Genomic DNA, 22,183 nt, shown 5'->3' with positions numbered 1-22,183 from the left:
TTATTGAGGTGACACTAGTTAACAAAAGTATACAGGTTTTGGGTGCTCAATTCCACAACACATGACCTGAACACTGTATTGTGTATTCACCAACCAAAGTCAAGTCTTCTTCCATCACCATTTATCCCTATACGCTCTCTCATAAGTATCATCCTATCTAATGAAAGAGTAATATGCAAATTGACCATCACTCCAACACACAAGATGGCTGCCCCCATGTGGTCAAAGATGGCTGCCCCCATGTGGACACAAGATGGCTGCCACAAGACGGCCAGCAAGGGAGGGCAGTTGTGGGTGATCAGGCCAGCAAGGGAGGGCAGGTGGGAGGAACCAGGCCTGCAGGGGAGGGCAGTTGGGGGGGACCAGGCTGGCAAGGGAGGGCAGTTAGGGGTTATGGGGCCAGCAGGGGAGGGCACTTAGGGGCAATTGGGCTGGCAGGGGAGCAGTTAGACATCGATCAGGCTGGCAGGGGAGTGATTAGGGGGTGATCAGGCTGGCAGGCAGAAGCAGTTAGGGGCAATCAGGCAGGCAGGCAAGTGAGCGGTTGGGAGCCAGCAGTCCTGGATTGTGAGAGTGATGACTGACTGCCATTTAGGCCCGATTCCACCGGGATCGGGCCTAAATGGGCAGTTGGACTTCCCTTGAGGGGTCCCAGATTGGAGAGGGTGCAGGCTGTGCTGAGGGACACCCCCCCACCCTCCCGTGCATGAATTTCATGCACCGGGCCTCTAGTCTATTGAATACTTACATTATTTCAAAGGTTCGTTTGAGACCATTTCATCCCCTCCTTGGTCCCAAGTAACAACCACATTCCATTTTAATGCCCTGCTCTTTCTTTCACTATGGATTAGACCCCCCCACAAGCTTTTCATATAAATATCATACAATATGTACTCATTTGTGTCTGCTTTCCTCCACTCAGAATAATATTATTTTCTTTTAAAATAAATTTTTATTGTCCAGCCAGCATGGCTCAGTGGTTGAACATAGACCTATGAATCAGGAGGTCACGGTTCAATTCTCAGTCAGGGCACATACCCAGGTTGTGGGCTCGATCCCCAATGCGAGCATGCAGTAGGCAGCCAATCAATGATTCTCTCTCATCTTTAATATTTCTATCTTTCCCTCTCCCTTCCTCTCTGAAATCAATATATTAAAAATATTTTTTTTAGCCCTAACTGGTTTGGCTCAGTGGATAGAGCATAGGCCTGCAGACTGAAAGGTCCCAGGTTCAATTCCGGTCAAGGACATGTACCTTGGTTGTGGGCACATCCCCAGTAGGGGGTGTGCAGGAGGCAGCTGATCAATGTTTCTCTCTCATCAATGTTTCTAACTCTCTATCCCTCTCTCTTCCTCTCTAAAAAAAAATCCATAAAATATATTTTAAAATATATTTAAATATATTATCAATAATATATATATATATATATATATATATATTATTGATAAAAATGCATTTTAAAATATAGACATATCTTTATTAATAAAAATATATTAAAATATATTTTTACTGATACAACAGTATCAGGTCATGTGATTAACACTCCAGTTTTCAGTTCCTTATACTATATGAGTCCCTGAGTATTTCCTTTAACTTCTTATGAGCGCAGATATTTTTTAAAAAGGATGGTTCCTATGTTTTAGCTAGCTTTGCTAGGATTTTGTAAAGAAAGATTTTTCAGGGTATTTAATTTGTTATATTTTCAAAAATGGGCATCTTTAATCTACTCCTATATAGTTTCTGCTCCCTTCACTTCACTAGAACTGTTCTTTTCAAAATCACTAACAACCAATCATATCACCATACCCAATAGATAGTTTCTATCTGCATATTACCTAAACACACAATAGAATTCACCCCAAATGATTATTCCCTGCTTCTTGAAACACTTTTCCTCTCTTGATTTCTATAATATCACACCCTTTTACTTTATTTTTCCTACTTTATAGGTTACTGTTTCTTTCTCCATTGCTATCTCCTTCTCTACCTGATCTAAAATACTGCTTTTTCTCTGAAACATCATTTACTATTTAAGTACACTGTATAACTTCAGAATATTGGTAGTAAATATTGGCCATCTGTGTGGGTATGTAGCACACCCAAGTATATGACTCATAGCCACCATACCATGGAGGCAGTTTAGTAGACTAAAATCGTTAATTAATATTTACCTCCTAAAAAGTCTTATAGTGGAAAAAAACAGAAAATTTTATATGCTGTATTTCCCCCAGGGAAAAGTGCTAATTATATACAAGCCTTTCCCTAGACATCAGTAAATTCATATTGAAGAAAATATCTCTGATTTAGGTACTATTTAAAAACTCTACAAACTCTGTATAGCCTTTACTAAATACCAGATGATTCATACTTTCAAAAAGGCTAGAGGAGAAGGAGCAAAGTTACATGTGCATACAAAAAATGGGTTATAAAAATGCTTTCAATCCACCTCTCTCTTTCAGTTTGGTTTCCCACCCTTCTCCTTCTGGAGCTCTGCTCATTAATTTTCTCTTTTTCACTAAACTCTCCATCCCTCCCCATCTCCTGGAACAAGCCTGACTGAGACAGTAAGCACTGCAGTAACCTTACTACTTCAACACTCTTCTTATTCCCACTTCTTTGTTAAGAGTTTAGTTGTCTGATATACCAGGATCTAATGACTCAGTTGCTAATGCTGGACTAAGGTGTTGCTCCCATTATCTCCAGTAATGGTTCTTCTTCCTTCTCACACCTACTCTGAGTGCCCATCATAACACTTTGAAAATGTCCCCGTCCTTCATTCTCTATAAAACGACACTCACCAAAGACTGTGCGGGCAGGAACAGACTCTCTGTTGAGCCAGAAAGACACTTGTGACAGAATGACAGTCATAATGCATGGCAAGTAGGTCTGGATCACAAAGTAGCCAATTTTTCTCTTGAGGTGGAAGTGGGTTGTCATGACAACATATTCTCCTGGAAAGAAAGTAAAATTAGGTGGTATGTAACCGAACAATCATTGTTGGATTGAGGTGGGTTCCAATTCAGTTCACAAAGCTCCTTAACATCCTGGCACCTCCCAAATCCATGAAACCAGGTCTCATGACGTAGTGAAATAAATAAAAAAATAATTAAGATCTTATTATGTGCCAAAAAACTTTTTGTGTTTTTGGAGTATTTACTTTGCACCCTTCCAACAACCCTGTAAGGAAGATACTAATTATTATCCCTTGTTGTTAAATTCAATAGTTAATTATAACTCTTATTGGATTTGTCTGAAGCATTTTATACAGTCGAGCCCTCCATCCTCCTGGAATGACTCTCTTCAAGGAATTTCTAGGCCATGGTGCTCTTTTGGTTTCCCTCCTACCTCATTACTTCTCCAGTCTCCTTTGACGATTCCTTTACATTTCTAAACACTTGAGGATGTCAGGACTTGTACTCTTTTCTGTCTCACTCACTGCCTTTGCTTTCTCAGTCTGTGTCTTCAAATAATACCTCAAACTCTGATAATCCCTGCCGGAAACCGAACATTGTCACTTGGTAGTTATGTGAAAAGGGAACCCGGGAAGGCTGGTCAACCTTGAAGCTAAAGGTCAGAGCAAACCACTCCCTATCTAATTGAGACAATGGTAACTGAGGCAACTTCCCCACCAAATAATCATGTAAATCCTTATTGATAAGATCATCTGTCTGTTACTGGAATTACCTGCCTAAAGGCAATGGGTGTATCTCAGAACTCTAATAAAAGGGATAGCAAAGGCCAGAGCTTGGTAGTCCTCCCACTAGAGGTGGGCTCCCGCCTGGCCCCACATTTTCCCAAATTGATTCTTTTCTAGCTTCTCTTCATTTTGATTGCGGCCTTCTCCAGAAACCGGACCTGAACGGGATCTCTGAAACACGCGGGACGTGACAAGGGATCCCACACATCTGGCGCCCACACGGGACTTCTGGAGGAGATGATGGTTTTATTCTAGAGGGAAGGAGGAAAAATACACTGAGAAAAGGTGTGGAAATTCACCGAGAAAAGGTGTGAAAAATTCACCGCACTCAAAAGCCCACGGCCAGCTGCAGAGTCGCGATCTGTAAGTAGGGTGGGAATGTCTTTTTTAACCAGGCTAATGGGGAAGAATTAGGTTATAAATATAAAGTAAACTTTATTATGGAATTTTGGTTTGTATGCTTAAAGAATGTGGTTTCTTGTTCAAATTAAAATCTTAGTTTGTATTTGGAATCTAAAATCTGTAATAAGAAATGAAACTCCACTGCTGAAGCCGTCTCCAGTGCGGAGAAATTCAAAGGTGGCAGGAGAGGGCAAGGCTACCTGCTCTCCCGCAATGAGATTACTCAATGCTTTGTTTAAAAATTATAAAAGAACTCAAAGAGAAGTTCAAATCTTGGCCAAATTGGGTGTTAGTTATTATTTTGGAAAGCAAAAAAGGAAGAAAAAATTTAAGATCTGTCTGTTTTTTAAGCACGAAAAGAAATTCGGCCAGATCTGTTGCTGAAACTTCCCCCAAAGTAAGTAGGATGTGGGGGAAGGGAGACACGTGTGACCCAATATGGATGCCACTCCCCAAGAAAGCCACTTCTTCGCCTCATCTTTGCCATCTTTATTTATTTTCCAGCTAATGACTTAAAGCTTTTTACAAATTCATAAATGCATCCGGGATTTCTGTACACATGTAAGGGGAAAGGGCCAGTTTAAAAACGAGTGCGCATAGTTTTGAGCTGAACTTGACCTTTTGCTGTGTACAGAATAAAAACCCGAGACTCTTTTGGCCTTAAAAATGGCGGAGATGAACCGGGGAAAGAGATATAGGCGGGCTTCCCAAGGCTCTTTTGAAATTTCCCGCCCAGAGGCAGGTAACCACCAGGAAGTAGAAAGCAAGTTTACATGTGAATAGCTATGGGTTTGTTTCTTGACTTCCTCAGCAGGAAAAATTCTTTAAAAAATTGAGTGGCTGTGCCAAGCCTATTGGCTGGAAATTTAAAACTTTTAAGTTCAAATGATCTAAATGTATTGAAATTTAAAATAATGAAATGTTGATCTGAGTATGTCTAGTATGAAGTCTAGATGATATAAGTTAATTAATTAAATATGCCTTATATTTTATTTGAAATATATCCTTAAAAATGTAAAAGTATTAGTGATTTGAGAAATGCTAAGTATTTAATTTTGCTACCTAAAATTTAAAGCTCTGGAAGTTTAAGGTTCAGATTGAATTGGGAGAACTTACATAATTGTGGTAACTAAATGCCTAGAGTGTAGTAAAATGTGTTTTTGAGAAAATGTTTTCTCTTAAATAATTAGGAATTCAAAATATGTTACTTCTTGGTTTGATTTAAAAAAGAGAATTAATTCTGTGATACAGTTTAAATTTAATTGATATTCTTTAAGATAATTTAATTATATAATCTTTAAATCATATATATACATATATATATATTATATGTTTGATCTTTCCAAGGTATTTCCAGGTTTTGAGAATAGCTTTTAAGACATTTCACGGGCCCTGAAATGTATTACAAAAGTCTATTCTCTCTTAAAAGAAATATTTTTTTTTTAAATTAAACCAATTGATACTTAAAATCGCATGGAAAGCTTTATCAAATAAAAATTAATTAATATATTTTACTTACATATATATAAAATGTTATGGAAGTTTTTGCCTGTAAGAAGGGTAAAAACAATATATTTCTTAAATATAGTCAAAATTTTCAACAGCAGTAGAATTTCTAGAAAGACAAAAGCCTCAAGCAGCCTGCATTTTTGAATCGGCTGGAGGTGGGACACTGTTTATACTTTTGGATTAGAACAATAAAGTATAAAATAAGTTTACTGAATAAGCTTCTTTGCTTTTTTAATTTACCTACTTAAGTTACTTTATAAACTAGACTTTTTAAAATATAATCAAGGTCTCATATAAATTAAGTTACATGAGAAGCCAATGTTTTTATAAGTAATTGAATCTGAATCCTAACTTTATGTAGCCCCCTGCATTTTTAATTAAGCTAGAGGTGGGGCAACATATTCGGCTTGTGAATTCAGACGTAAATTTGCTTTATTTTTTAAATAAAGACACCTACTTTAATATTAAAAAATATATATTAGCTTATTAAATTATAATCAAGGTTTTCAGCTAAATGAAAAGCCAATATTTTATAAATAATTCTAATAAAGACCAGAAACAGCTAGTGATTGTATTCCAATGTGATTTTTACTTTGTTTTGAAAGAACAGATTGAGCAGCTGCCATGATGGCCACGTGGCTTGCTGCCCGCCATCTTGAAATAACAAAGGCCAACCCCCTTCCTTTAAATAAGCCAATGTCTTTGTAAGCAATTTAAATAAGTTTTTTAAGGAAGTGACTGAAGGCTTCCCATGATCCCTCTGTATATGCAAATTAGCTAATGGGACTACTCTTTAAAAAAATAAATTTCTTGCTTAATAAAAAGGAGAAATTTGAAAATTTTGAAATCTCTTTAACTGGTATTCCAGGATAAACTGAGGATTGTTATTAAAATATTAAATCTAATCCATACTAGTGGTCACCATAACCTTAAGAGAAATTGTTTCATGTGGCAAAGATTTTTAAATAAAACAGTATAGTCTGAAAATTATTTTGGAAGGAAATAGAGGTTTCCTTCAAATATCGTAGGGATTGTAATTGACCTTATCTGAAGACAAATTTATTTAGTTTACTTAGAGGTGACTCTAATCTTTCCTCTCCCAGAACTTTAACAGATGAAGCTAGGAATAGTTGCTAAGGGTTGAGCAGGCAATTTCCTCAGCTCAAGTAGCACGGGTACAGCCCGAATTACCTTTATTGGGACAAATTAACCCTACTGCAAATAGTCCTACTGAAGTCATCTTTCAAAATAAAAATTCTCTTGCCATTATTGAATGGGTCCACCTAGGACATCAGTCCTCTAAAGCTGCAGTTACATATGTAGAACTATTGGCCCAATTATTATTTCAAATTAGGAAATGTTGTAAACAGCTTAGAGGGGAAGAGCCCCAGTGTATCTACCTCCCCCTCACTGGGAAGCAATTAGAAATGTTATTTCAGACTGGTATAAATTGGCAAATTGTGTTAAGTGGATATTCAGGGGAACTTAGCTGTCACCTATTAAAAAATAAATTACTACAATTTTTATATAAATACCTTCATCATTATACAAAAAAAAAAAAAATACTAGGCAGGAACCTATTCCTGGAGCTTTAACTGTTTTTACTGATGGATCATCAAATGGGAAAGCTGCCTATCATACTATAAATTCAGACCGAGTCATACTGACCAGTCATACTTCTGTACAAAGAATTGAACTAGAAGCTATTAAAGCTGCATTGCAGGATTTCCAAGAGCCTCTTAATATTGTCTCTGATTCCTTTTATGCTGCGAACTTAGCGAATAGAATTGAAACTGCCCGGTTGAAATGGCTTAGTGACCAAAGTTTATTTTTACTATTCAGACAAGTTCAGCAGATTGTACAACAGAGACAATATCCTTTTTATATCACTCACATCAGGGCTCATAGTGTCTTACCTGGTCCTTCAACAAAAGGAAATGCACAGGCTGATCAACTGGTTACTTTATTAAAAGAAGCCTTAGAATCTCATCAGCTTTTACATCAGCCTACCAAAATGCTGTCTATTATTAAGGAATGTCCAACTTGCATGTTACATCTACCTCAAAAGCCTAACACAGGAGTCAACCCCAGAGGTTTGCTAAGAGATCATATATGGCAAATGGATGTAATGCATTATAATTCTTTTGGACACCTTGGGGCATTTCATGTCTCTGTAGATACCTTTTCAAAAGTCCTAATGGGCTACTGCATCTACAGGAGAAACGGCAAAACAGGTTATTAATCATTGCCTAGCTGCTTTTGCCGTCATGGGAGTTCCAAAAATTATTAAAACTGGTAATAGGCCTGCTTACACAAGTTGTCAATTCCAGGAATTTTGTAAAAGGTGGGAAATTCAGCATATTACAGGAATACCATATAATTCCCAAGGACAGGCCATTATTGAACGACAGCATCAGCAGCTAAAATCCCAACTTGAAAAACAAAAAGGGGGGATGATGGAGAAATAACATGCGGGTAGGCTGCACCAAGCCTTAATTACTTTAAATCTCTTCACTTGTGATGATGAAGGAAGGACACCTATGGAACTACATTGGTGCCAGAATAAAACAATAGAAAATGGTCTAGTTAAATGGAAGGATCCCGAATCTGGTTTATGGAAGGGACCTGATCCATTATTAACCTTTGGCAGAGGGTATGCTTGTATATTCCCAGAGAATTTTTCCAAACCCGTGTGGATTCCTGCTAGAAATATTAAACTGCAACAGGGATCCAAGAGAGAAACTAGCCAGACTAATGAGGACCTTGAGCCTGGAGTCGCACCATGCAGCTGCAGACAATCAACTACCTCAGCCACAGAGAGCAGCGACTCCAAGCAGTCCACTGAAGGTGAGGAGCAGGAGGACGAGCCGGACAACAAACAGCCCGGAGGTCTCCTGGGACATGGTAAAGAAGACGGTACAGATGCCTGACGCCTGAGAACGTCTTTCTTGCCACGCTAGCAGTCATCAGCTGTACGGTAATATTACCTGGGACAAATGTGGAAGTGTTTTGGACTTATGTTCCTGACCCTTCATGGGTAAGACCCCTTACGTGGGCTGATCCCCTGACTAATATAGTCACCAATAATACCAAACACCTTGGTAATCCAGGAGGAAAATGGGTGGGGCAAGGAAGTATAATTACACAGGTGTCCCCACCCAGCTTCCCTCTTGTATGACACAAAATCAAACCACTGCCCCTTTGTGTGTAAAATTAAAGAGGTGCAGAAAATGTAACTAAGACCTTTGTCTATACAAGAAGGAATTGACAGCCAGTTTGAAAAATTGAATTGCCATGCCTAGACAAAGTATCCTTACATGATATTTTCTACAATGTCATTATAATTTTTGATATTTTACAACAGCATATTGTACAATTATCCCAAACAAACTTCAGAATCTAATTTTTTGAATGTTTGGCAGCAATTTAATAAGGACATGAAAGGATTTAATCCCTTTCACGGGTGGAAGGCCCCCTGGGAAGGCACTTGAGCATTCTATATTGGCCCTTCTTGCCCTTTTTGCCAAGAGGACCCTCTTCTCACAATCCAATTGTCCACAGCTGTTGCCTGAGTTTTCAGTTTATGCTGAGGTTGAAGCCTCGTGGTGGCTGGTACCATGGATCTATCTCTCGCACAATGGCGTGAGCTGGGCCCTCCATGGAGAAGAAACCTGGGTTCCCCAAGACATGTGATCAATGCTGGGGCCCCGCCAGACGGCGAGGGGATCCCAAGGCAGGTGCTGGGCATGGAGGCCATAGGGGCATAGGCTACCAAGGATATAGAACTGAACCTCACATCACCCTGCTTGGCCCTGGAGGATGGCTGGTTAGTCAATGACGGGTAAGATTCCTCAAGGGAGGAACAACCTAAGACAGGCACAGTCGCAGAGGGGCCATCAGGAGAGAACTTGGGGGTCAACAGAGGTGGGGCACAGAACCTCACCCCCCCAACAATACAGGGGCTTGAACACTCGCCCCTTCTGAGGGAGGTCTCCTGCCCCATGGCTGCTTCGCGCTTCCCATGCCAGCTCAGATTGGGACCCAGGCAACATACAGAGACTTGGCTGAGCTCAGATCAGGAAGAGACCCAGATAAAAGAGACTTGGCCCAGCTTGGATTGGGACCTAGGCAACAGAGAGTTGGCCGATGGCAGCTGCCCTATATCAAAATCCAGCCTAAATCCAGAAATGATCAGGGATTTCTCAAGGATGCAAAATAATCCTTTTCTTTGATATTTACAGTGTAAACTAAGATTTTTGTTAGAGTATTAAATTTGACAGTAAAATAGTCAAGTTTTCAGGTTAATTTAAATTGGCTAAATGAAACTAGTGAATATTCAAGAAAATTTAATTGTACAAAAAGCTGTTCCTAAAGTATTATCCAAAATTTCTATTGGTAGTTCATTTCATGGTAAAATTACTTAACATGCAATGAACCTAAGAACTTTTGGACATTGAAATTGGGACTCAAACATATTTTGTTCTTATATGTTTATTTCTGGTCTGTAAATGCAAGATTTTTTTTAAGGAAGGAATTGGGGGGAGATGCCGGAAACCGAACATTGTCACTTGGTAGTTATGTGAAAAGGGAACCCGGGAAGGCTGGTCAACCTTGAAGCTAAAGGTCAGAGCAAACCACTCCCTATCTAATTGAGACAATGGTAACTGAGGCAACTTCCCCACCAAATAATCATGTAAATCCTTATTGATAAGATCATCTGTCTGTTACTGGAATTACCTGCCTAAAGGCAATGGGTGTATCTCAGAACTCTAATAAAAGGGATAGCAAAGGCCAGAGCTTGGTAGTCCTCCCACTAGAGGTGGGCTCCCGCCTGGCCCCACATTTTCCCAAATTGATTCTTTTCTAGCTTCTCTTCATTTTGATTGCGGCCTTCTCCAGAAACCGGACCTGAACGGGATCTCTGAAACACGCGGGACGTGACAAGGGATCCCACACAAATCCCCAAGGTATATCTTCTTAGTGGGCATCCTACTTGTTATGGGTTGAATTGTGTCTCCTGGAAAGATATGGTAAAGTCCTAACCCTAAGTACCTAATAATGTGACCTTCTTTAGAAATAGGGTTTTTGCAGATATAATTAGTTAAGATGAGGTCATACTAGAGTAGGATGGGCTGTAATCCACTATGGATAATCCTATATAATAAAGGGCTAACACGCTAATTAGACCGAACAGCAGAACTACTATCTGGATGACCTTCCGGACAAAGCCAGGGCTGTGAGGGCTGCCCAAGGCTGTGAGGGGCTGCGAGGGCCGAGCCCCTTGCATGAATTTCGTGCATTGGGCCTCTAGTACTCTTATAAAGAAAGAAACACACAGGGTGATGTTATAATGACATGTGATGGCAGAGGCAGAGATTGGAGTGATAAATCCACAAGCTAGGGAATGCCAAATATTGCAACCTTCAGAAACTAGAGGACAAAAGCACAGAACAGATTCTGCTTCAGAACCTCCAAAAGAAATAAACTCTACTGACACCTTGTTTCAGACTTTTAGCCTCCAAAACTGAGTGGTAATACATTTCAATTGTTTTAAGCCACCCAGTTAGTGGTACTTTCATACACAGACCTAGGGTTCCCTACACTACTCTGGACCTATGTATTCAATTACCTATTATACATCATCACTTGGGGATCTAACAGGTATCTTGACCTAAGATGTCCAAGACATAGCTTTTACTCTCCCCATCTCTCACCCCCTTCAACTGGCTCTCCCAACAGATTTTTCCCATTTCAGTAAATGGTAGCTCTCAGAACCACAGGCCAAAATAAAATTCTTCAAAAAGTTAGCATCATCATTGACTTCTTTCTCTCTCTCCCTTGTATATATCTTCATGTACATACATGCATACACACGCAGATACCCAATCAATCAACAAACATTGACAGTTCTTTCTACAAAAACTATATATCCATAATTTGACAACTTCTCACCACCTCCACCACTACCACTCTGGTCTAAGCCACTAGAGTACTATAAAAGCTTTCAAACTGGTCTTGCTTCTGTTCTTGCCCTCTTCAATGCATTCTTTGTACAGGAGCCAAAATGATCATATTAAAACATAAGTCAGATTCGGTCTCTCTTTCGTTCAAGACTACCATCTCTCAAAGAGTAAAGGCCAACTTCCCCTAAATGATCCCCAAAGATCCATCCAATCTGACTGTTCCACTATCTTTCTTGTCAGAGATTCTTATTTTTCATCTCTTTCTCTCCACCCACATTTGGTTTTGGCAGGTCTCCCAGATGAGGCAATTTCCCACTTTCTACCCTACCCACTCCCTTCTACCTAAGCCAAGGAAGCACCATATGGTTACTCAAAGCTCAATATACAATACATATTGTGTGTGTATGCACAATCTACCTTGTTTATACAAACATGAAAAAATAAGGCTTATTTTTAATTTAGCAAATAATTCTCATACAAAATTATGGAATTTGTTCTTCATTATATCTTTGGAGTTTCTCTCTTTTCTTTCCCTCTGTTTATTTTCCAATCTTTTTATTTGTGTCTTTGTTCCCCACTCTCACCTTCTCTCTCTCTACCTCTTTCCTGTCTATGTCCATTTCTATTCCTTTTTCTCCCTGTCCTTCCCTTCACTCTTTTTCCACTGAGAAGGCATTGAGGATTTATTTTTAATGACAATTGGACTTTGATTAGCATGGGCAATTTCCCCCCTTCCCCAGCTTAGGCTCGTACCCCTAAATTCCTGTCTATTGACCTATATCTCATAATCTACAAAATTTAATAAAATATATAGTAAATATTATTCATAAATTAGATATATTCTCTGGATATGAAAGGCAAAGCAAGTGGACTTTGCAAAATCTTATCAAATTACCCATTTGCCTTAAATAACTGAATATATGTTATTCAATCCTTTCCTTCTATATCCTTCTTTCCTTCAATTTCTGTCTTTCTATCTTTCCAAAGAATCAAAGAAGGTGACTAAAATCAGCAAAATGGTGGAAAAGGACATATAGGCTCTAGTACCCAATCACAAAAATATGGATTCACAACTATCCACAGACAAGAATGCCTTTTTGAAAATACCAGAACCTGGAAGTAAGGCTGAAGTTCCCTCTTAGAGCACAAAACAAAGCCACATTAAAAAGGTAAAAGAAGTGGTTTCATTTTGCTGCCTTCTTCCCTTCCCTCTCCGCACCAAAACATGCACTCAGTGCCGCGCCTAGGAGGTTCCTCTGGATCTAAGGTTTATCCAGTGGGGAAAGGAGAGCTCATGGCAGATGGACGCTACCAGTATTCCAGGGCATTCCCCTGGAGGTTCACTTCTGTCTCGCTCCATGGGGCACACTCGGGGAATTGGCAGGGTTAAACCACTTGCTGTCAGCTAAGAACAAAGAAGGGGGCACAGGGGAACTTACAGCCATCAGTGCCAGATTGCAATCTCTTCTGATGAGAGTCCAGCAGTCTGCCTTGCCTGCTTAGAAATCCAACCTCTGAGAGAAGCCTGCAGCTCTGGCAACCAGATAAGTACAGTATAGGTGGAGGTCCCGCCCAACAACGGAGGTCTGGCCAATAGTAAAACTCCAGTACAGACTTCCAGCAATGGTGGTGAGCCAATCAAAAGTCCCACATTCTTTGGAGTCCTGATGTGCTCAAATGGTGACCCCTTGTGGTTAAAACTTGCCAGCTGCTCAGCCTAGGGTAGCGGTGCAGCTCCCCCCCAACACACACCCCACCCCATCCCCACCCTGACCCCCGCTAATCGTGCCATTCCCGGGAATCAAAATGGTGAAGGGATTAAGCAAATGACAAAATAATAATAATAATATACAGGCAACAGTATGGTGATTACCAGAGGGAAAGGGGGTGGGATAGTAGAAGAGAGCAGAAGGGGGATAAAAAGTGATGGAAGGTGACTTGACTTGGGGTGGTAAATACACAATACAATATACAGGTGAACTATTATAGAATTGTATACCTGAGATCTATATAATTTTACTAGCCAATGTTACCCCAATAAATTCAATGAAAATAAAAACCCCCGCTGGCCACGTGACGTCAGAGCAGCAGCTGTTCTGTCCACTTCCTGCAACAGAGCGTGGAGACGGCAGAGACCTAGTCCGCCAACACAATGACCTCTAAGAATCAAAACCTGCTGGCCACGTGGTCTACCGCACGCCCACCACAAACAAGGCAATTATGCCAGACAAGCCGGTAGAGATGCCGCATGTGCGCCAATTTCTGAGAGTGTAGCCGGCGGAGGGGGGTGGCATTGGAATCAAAACCCGCTGACCACGTGGCTTAGAAGTGACAGCCCACCCCGTCCACCCACAGAATGAACCCGGGAAAACATTACAAGCTGGCCACTCAGCCTAGACCAGCGTCTCTGCTGTAAGTATACACCACAACGCCTGGGAGTCAAACATCCTGGGAAAGGCAGCAACTCCTTTCTGAAGACAATTTCCTAGGGAACAAATATGCCCGGACTTGCGGCGTGGAGCAGCAATACAGGGATTTGACTCTCAAGGGTTGCTGTGTATGCGGCAAGCTCCACTGGCTTGTCTGACATGTTCCCCAGGGAATTGTCTTATCCGAGATCGGCAGGCGGCTTTGCTGACCCTAGGCCAGTGGGTTTTGATTCTCAGGGATCATGGCGGTCTGGGTTGCAGCCAAGCTTAAGACGGAATTCACCTATATAAGCTCCTAATTCACTCACATGGAGCACATACACAGCAGTAATGAAGTGAAAGAGTAAAAAAAAAAATTAAAAGAAGGATAATAATTCCTGACTTTTACTTGTGATAAATAAATAATAAAAAACATAAAGCACATATGTACATATGTCAAAATGATGGATTTTTTTTTTTTTTGTAAGTAAATGGGAGATGGCCACGTAACCAGGAAACGACATACGTGGAGTCTGAGGTAACCCGAGGACTCTCTGTACTGGGGATCTAATGTACAGCTGAGCAGCGCTCCCTCTGGGGGAGTGCACTGACCATCAGGGGGCAACTCCTGCATTGAGCGTCTGCCCCCTGGTGGTCAATATGTGTCATAGCGACCGGTATTATATACATGAAACTTTCTAAGAGTAGGTCTGAAGTGTTCTGATTATACTGTATATACACACAAAAGATAGTTTATTGGATTGTTCTCATAATTTCATAACATATATTATATATCATCACAATGTAACCCTTAAATGTGTACAATTTTATTTTTCACTTATACTTTAATAAAATTGGGAGAGGGGAGCAGAGGCAAAAAGATTTCTCCTTAGTAAAAACTGAAGCGCCTTTTACTCAATTGGGAAGATTTTCCATTTCTGCCCTTGTACTGCAGACTATCTGAGTCCACTGTGGAATAGATAAAGGTCAATGGAAAGATACTTTAGCACATTTACAGATTCATAACCTAGATACCTTCGGTGAAGGAAAATTACACGTAGATGTTTAGAAAGCTTAACAAGTAAATTCATTGCATCAATTAACTGAATAGGTTATGTTAAATACAACTATGATATTTTGTATCTCTTTGTATCCTCTTCTCTGCCAAAGTGGGAACTGAAGGTTTGATCAGATTAGATATTTCCAAGTTTCCTATTCTATTTCCACCCTTCTGTCTTAGCTTATTAAGCTTAAGTAACATCTGTGTTATGTGTGAAATACACAGAGTATAATATAAAATATACTAGAGGCCTGGTGCATGAAATTCGTGCCCTTGGCGGGGGGGATCCCTTAGCCCAGTCTGTGCCCTCTCGCAGTCTGGGACCCCTTGGGGGATGTCTACCTTCTGGCTTAGACCTGATCCCCAATCCCCCCCCCCCCAGGAATTGGGCCTAAACCAGCAGTCAGACATCCCTCTCGCAGTCTGGGGCGCTTGCAGTCTGGGACCCCTCGCTCCTTACCCCCTGCTTGCAGTGGAGGTGGGAAAGGCTCCCGCCACTGCCGCTGTGCTTGCCAGCCATGAATCTGGCTTCTGGCTGAGCGGCGCTCCCCCTGTGGGAGTGCACTGACCACCAGAGGGCAGCTCCTGCATTGAGCGTCTGCCCCCTAGTGGTCAATGTGCATCATAGTGACTGGTTGTTCTGCTGTCTGGTTGAATTGCATATTAGGGTTTTATTAAATAGGATAATGGATGTGTATTCATGAATTATTATCTATGAATCAGAAATGCAGAACATCTTAGCAAATTAATGCTTTATATAACTGCACATATTTTCATAAAGTGGATCATTATATTCCTCTTCTTTTTTAAAAATATACTTTTATTGATTTCAGAGAGAAAGGGAGAGAGAGAGTAAGAGAGAGAAACATCAATGATGAGAGAGTATCATTGATAGGCTGACTCTTACACAACCTCCACTAGGGATTGAGCCCACAACCCAGGCATATGCCCAACCAGGAATTGAACAGTGACCTCCTGGTTCAAAGATTATGCTCAACCACTGAGCCACACCAGCATGGTTACTTTCTCTTCTTGTTGGTATTGCTGCCTCTTTCTGTGTGCCTTATTGTGAAAGATTACTCTTTAAGTAGTTTGGGGAACTTTCCCTGCCATTGCATTATATCCTACTATGCTCCATCTGTGTTAAGTGCACAAATATTTGAGAATACAATGTAAAACACATTCACAATTTAGCCAGTTCCTAAGGCTGTGAATGACACAAGGGGCTTCTTTAAGAGCTTTGCAAATTAATTCATACGAAATGAGTGGATATATTTTCTTAAATTCATGTTTGGTATTTTTCCAACTATCTATGTTCCTTGAACTTTATCTTGCCTCCTGTATTCTTGTAATCCTCATCTTTCAGAGTTCTTTTTGTGTCTCTTTCACTCTCTTATTTTCTGCTTTGTCTTTACTTAACCTTTGCTACATGTCTAAAGACCTAATATACTAGTATACAATGACCATAATATACTTATTCTAATGAATGGTCAAATTTCTAGGAAAGATGGAAAAATAAGATCATATACCCAAACCCTACTCTTAGAAAATTAATGCAAAATGTTTCCAAATGTGGGGAAATGGAATCAGTGTTGAAATAGGAAATGGTGTGAACAATTAGCCACAGATTTTGAGGACTTTTATTTATTTATTTAACACATGTTTAAATCTGCAGCAAAGAGCAGGAGCCCTCTGATTAGAATTACTTCATACCAAGGACTGACAGCATTCAGAAAGAAAGACACTCATACAAAATAGAACTTTCATAGACTATAGGTCTTTCCCTATAATCTACAGTTCAGCTTCCTATTAATATGTTGTACCCCGTAAATATACATTGAGTAGCATATTCAGAATTCATAAAGGAATATCCATAATTTGTAGTGATATAAAAACAATATACTTATGTGATGTAATAATATGTATGTGGTACCTAAATCAAAGGTTATCAAAGGGTGTACAGCAAAGTCGCCCTCTCATTGCTGCCCTAAACCACCTATCTCATTTCTCCCTACTTTAACTACAATTAACAGCTTCTTGTATATATTTCTAGAAATAATATCCTTATACAAACATATATCCCTATATATCTTCAGTGTTCTGGGCTCTGAATTTTTTTCACTCAACAGCATATCCTGCAAATATTTGCAATGAACAGTAACATAAAGTACTTCATCATTATTTCTCACAGCTGCAGAGTATTGAATTGTGCGAATGTATTTTAATATATTAAATCACCTCTTTACTGATGTACTTTGTATCATGCTTTTAAACTAAATTGAGATGTAGTCTAATTATATATGTGATTACTCTATTTTCAATAAGGTCACATTCTGAGATACTGGGGTCAGAACTTCAACATATGAGGGGACATAATTCAACCTGTAACACATGCATTGCCAAGATTGAAGGGAAATTGGCATGCTCATACACTGATAATGGGAGTGTGAATTGCTTAACCTTTTAGAATGGCAATTTGTTCATATGTATTAAATTTTTAAAAATGTGTCTACTTTCTGAAATAGCAATCTTGATGTTCTGTCTCTATCCTAGGCAGATAATTACACAGGAATAAAATGCTATATGGAACAAAGGTCTACACAGTGTTGATTATAGCATTAAGTCACTTAAAATAATAGTAGATAATTTGCTAAATTGAGTATGACTCACATATATGAGGTCATTAAAATTGAAAATATTATTTTACTGAATTTAACAATGAAATGCTATACTTCCCAGTGATAGCAACACTTATCACATCATTGTCAAGAATACTGTGACATTGAAGGAAGGCTTTTTATTTCTCTTTTTTAAATTTAAAGTAATTAAAACAAATAATAATAATGTATGTCCAGTATAATTATTAAAATATTTCTATTTATAACTAACAAGAAATAACAAGTATTGGTGAGGATGTGGAGAAAAGGAAACCCTTCTTAACTGTTGGTGGGAATATAAATTGGTGCAGCCACTATGTAAAACAATATGGTAGTTCCTCCCAAAATTAAAAGTAGAATGACCACGTGATGCAGCAATCCTACTTCTGGATATTTAGCCAAAGAAAACAAAAACACTAACTCGAAAAAATATATGCACTCCTAAGTTCACTGAATCATTATTTACAATAGCCAAGATATGGAAGCAAAGTAAGTATCCATGGGTAGACGAATGGTGAAGAAGATGTGGTACATATACACAATGAAATGTTATTTAGCCATAAAGAGAAGAAAATATTTCCATTTTTGATATAATGGATGGACATTGGGGACATTATACTAAGTAAAATAAATTATACAGAGAAAGATAAATATTGTATAATCTCACTTATATGTGGAATCTAAATCAAAACACAAGCCAAAAAAACACACACACACAAACACACCCACAAAAAAAACAAACTCACAGATACAAAGATTATTTGTTGTAAAAGATAGGGGTGTGTGTGGGGGGGTGTAGGGGGTGACAGTTACTAGTATGTGGTACAGATTATAAAAATTCTTGTTAAATAAAATAAATACCTGTACTAGAGCGGATTATATCTGTCCCAACAACATGGCCCAGCAGATCATACTGATTCAGGCGAGAGCCATCTTGTGCTACTTCCACAGATTTGTTCTTCCCAAGAGTCCAAGAATAAACCACTTCAGCTTTTGTATAGGCATCTAAGGCATAAAAGGGTCAAGAAGGAGAAGTTGAATGGAAAGGAAAATGGTTATTTTTTATATTAAACTTGCATGAGTTTAAAATACCACTTACATCCCAAAAGAGTTCTGGGTAGGTGTTCTCTCTTCAACTGTAGTACATGTATCCATCCATCTAATAAACAATCATTGTATAACCACTATAGTTTATGCTGAGAACATAGAAATGAACCTAAAGTTGTCTCTTCCTTCAATTACCCAGTTTTTTTGCATTGCCAATAAATTGTTTACTTTTTTCCTTCTCTTGGAGTGTAAAGAGTGGGGATAAGGGGAGGAATAGATAAAATATTATCTAATGCAGTTGTCATGAATTGAGATGCTTACAGAAGCTAGAGAGGTACCTTAAATTATTGTAAATCAGGCTAGTTGTAAGAAAAAGTAACTGCCACAAAATGTAACAAATTTTCTTTAATTAATTATAGGGTGACCATATGAGATAAAGTTAAAAAAATTACACTAGGAATACTTTAAATTTTAATGAAATGAAAATTTTCAAATGACATAACAATAATTAATTACTATTTTTTAAACTTATTACTATTATGATTTGAAAAACACAAACCTGCCATCTTTTTTCTGCACCAAGGTGTTAATGATAGGTCTTGTATTTAGAATTCCAATGGCAAGTAAATAATTTACTACAGATTAGTTTTAACAAGGGTGTGGGTAAGGGAAATGAGTTGGGAATGAAGGGCAATGCTATTTAATTTTAGCCAGTATATTAAAGGAAGAGACTTGTTTTCTTTCCAGACATGGATTAACTCTCTGCACAGTAGATTTTATATTTTGGATGAACACCTTGCCCTAACTCCAGCACCTGGGCTCATAAAGGGAAGTTGACCACCATACTGTTCACCCATTTCATCCAAGTTTTGGGCTGGTAGTATGTCCATAATACACTCTATTTAAATGTTTTACTACAAAACAAATAATTCCTAGTGAGTTTTCCAATGAACAAATATAAACTCTGTGTCCATACAAAACCTTGCAACTTGGATATATATTTCATAACAGTCTGATATTAACCTTTACACACACTAATTGTGATCTGTTTATAGTACACTTCTTAGGTCTTTATCAGTATACCCAAGTAAACCATTTCCTGATTTTCTTGTAATGGGCAATATGCCAAAAAGTTCTTCATTCACATCAAAATTCTCATTGAAATCATGAAAAATTATACATAACTCTATGGTATTTTTATATTTGTGCTCTCATAAACTACAAAAGAAAATACCATAAGAAATCTAAATTTTCCACATAGTATGCCCTGTTTGGTCTCAGTAATTTCTTCAAAACACTGACAAAAATACTTCTAATTCAACATACAATTTCAGCTGTGATTAATAGATATTTTATAAATCTAGCATTTATAAAATATTTTAATGCCTAGGAAGGTTTGTTGCTTAATGCTTAACTGCATTTCCCAGTAGCAACACTTAGTGTATGCATTCAAACACAAAACTTATTGGACTTTCAGGTTCAATAAACAAATAAGCAATGAACACATAAAAAAAAATCTGGAATTTTATGTGACATTCCCCAAATTTCAAATCTTGACAAATAATTTCAAAAGTTATAAACACTGTATATATCAAGTAAATCACATTTGCAAACCACCAACGTACAACCTCTGGTCTAGAGACTTTCTCCTATAGACGGCTATGGTCTTCTGTGATTCATCCATGGAAACAAAGCATCTGCTGCTGCCTATGGGGTATTGAGGGGTCTCAACTGGAATTGTAGATCTTCAAATTAGTGACAGCAAGAAGAAATGGAAATCTTCTCAGGACTCATCTCACAACCTTACCCCAAATCTATTCTAAGACTATTAGGTGAGGATTATACCAGGGGTATTAGTGAAATGTGATTTCATGTCTTCTAATTTTCCTCAGTGCCTTCCATCTTTAGTATAGACTAGAGGCCCGGTGCATGAAATTCATGCATGGGGAGGTGTCCTTCAGCCCAGCCTGCACCCTCTCCAATATGGAACCCCTCAGGGTATGTCGACTATGGGATCAGGCTTAAACCAGTAGTCAAACATCCCTGTCACAATCCAGCACCAATGGCTCCTAACCACTTACCTGCCTGCCTGCCTAATGCCCCCAATTGCCCTCCCCTGCTGGCCTGGTCACCCCCAACTGCTCTCCCCTGCCGGCCTGATAGTCTCTAACCCCCTGCCAGCCTGATCTCGCCCCTAACTGCTCTCCCCTGCCAGCCTTATTGCCTCTGCCACAGCCCCCACCACCATGGCTTTGTCCGGAAGGAAGTTGGACATCAGGAAGATGGCCTGTCAACCTGATCTAATTAGCATATTAGCCTTTTATTAGTATAGATGTTTTGGGTTCCACTACTTAAGAGAATCATCTATGTATGTCTTCTTATCTTTGCTGTGTAGGTGGTTATAACTCCCTATGTTTAAAGGACAATGCAGTGTCCTGCCCCATATACCCAAGAGTTTAAAAATATAAAAACTAGAACATGTTTTTTGAGGGAAAGGGTAAAATATGGAATATATTTTCTACCACTAAGAAAGAAAAGCAATTTCTTGCTGGGTCTCTTAACTTAAGCTGAGTACCTTGAGCAGAAACTCCAGAATATTAGCTCCAAAATCCAAACATTTCTTAGTATAGATTTGACAATAAATATCCTAGTATAGATTTGACAGTAAATTGAAATTTCAGTGGGCCCAGAGTGGCAACTTGTTTCATACAAAAAACAATGGATTAATTTATTTGGAAAAATATATGGTTACAGAGTAATTGTGGAGGAAAAATATTCTCTTCTCATGTGGTGGAGGTCAAAGCAGGAAAGGCATAAAATAATAGTGAAAGAGAAAAGAGAGAGAAATAAATTTTAAAAAATTGAAAACTATTTGATTGTCTGTTCATAGTCTGACCCTGTACTGCTAAACAAAGGTTAATAAAGCACAGTAACTACCAACAGGGTGCCCACAATCTACTGGTGGAGAAAGAGAGCTTACAATGGTCATAGTATAAGCCTGAACATGAAAACTATGCACATTAGTGGAACAAAAACAAGTGTTAAATGAAACCGGAGGATGGCGCTATTGGTTCTGCTCCAAGTGTAATATTCCCACACTAAGAAATAAAGATTTTAGTCCATAGACTGTAAGTTATTGTGGACCTGACTAAAGTAGAAAGATGATATATCCAGATTTATGCTTTGGAAGGCTCCCTCTAGCTGCAGTATGGATTACTAGTTGGAAAAAGTGAAACTGTAGCCAAAAGGTCACCACAATGCTTGGAGTAAGTGACTCTTAGGGTATAATATATAGTAGTAGACTATGGGTTGAATTGAGTGGAACAAAGAGGATATTTCAAAGATAAAACAGATTATAACTGATGGTTAAGGAAAGGAGGACGTTTAAGGAAATATCCTAGATGCTTCTGAAATTATAGCTTTTGCCAGTAGGTAGATA

At 38.8% G+C, this 22,183-nt stretch overlaps 1 protein-coding gene across 1 annotated transcript in view; it reads right to left on the bottom strand.

Moving 5' to 3' along the window:
- The window catches only part of GABRA3 (gamma-aminobutyric acid type A receptor subunit alpha3), a 136,246-nt gene that overhangs the window by 50,317 nt on the left and 63,746 nt on the right, over positions 1-22,183 (bottom strand). The window contains exons 6-7 of the mRNA XM_008160660.3: positions 18,559-18,702; positions 2,800-2,952 (exon numbers count right to left, since the gene is read on the bottom strand). Coding sequence (XP_008158882.1) covers positions 2,800-2,952; positions 18,559-18,702 — 297 coding nt within the window. The remainder of the gene's footprint in view (positions 1-2,799; positions 2,953-18,558; positions 18,703-22,183) is intronic.

This window comes from Eptesicus fuscus, chromosome 1 (genome assembly GCF_027574615.1).
Source record: "Eptesicus fuscus isolate TK198812 chromosome 1, DD_ASM_mEF_20220401, whole genome shotgun sequence".
NCBI classification, from domain to species: Eukaryota; Metazoa; Chordata; class Mammalia; order Chiroptera; family Vespertilionidae; genus Eptesicus; species Eptesicus fuscus.
This window is presented reverse-complemented; position numbering and strand designations above follow the sequence as displayed.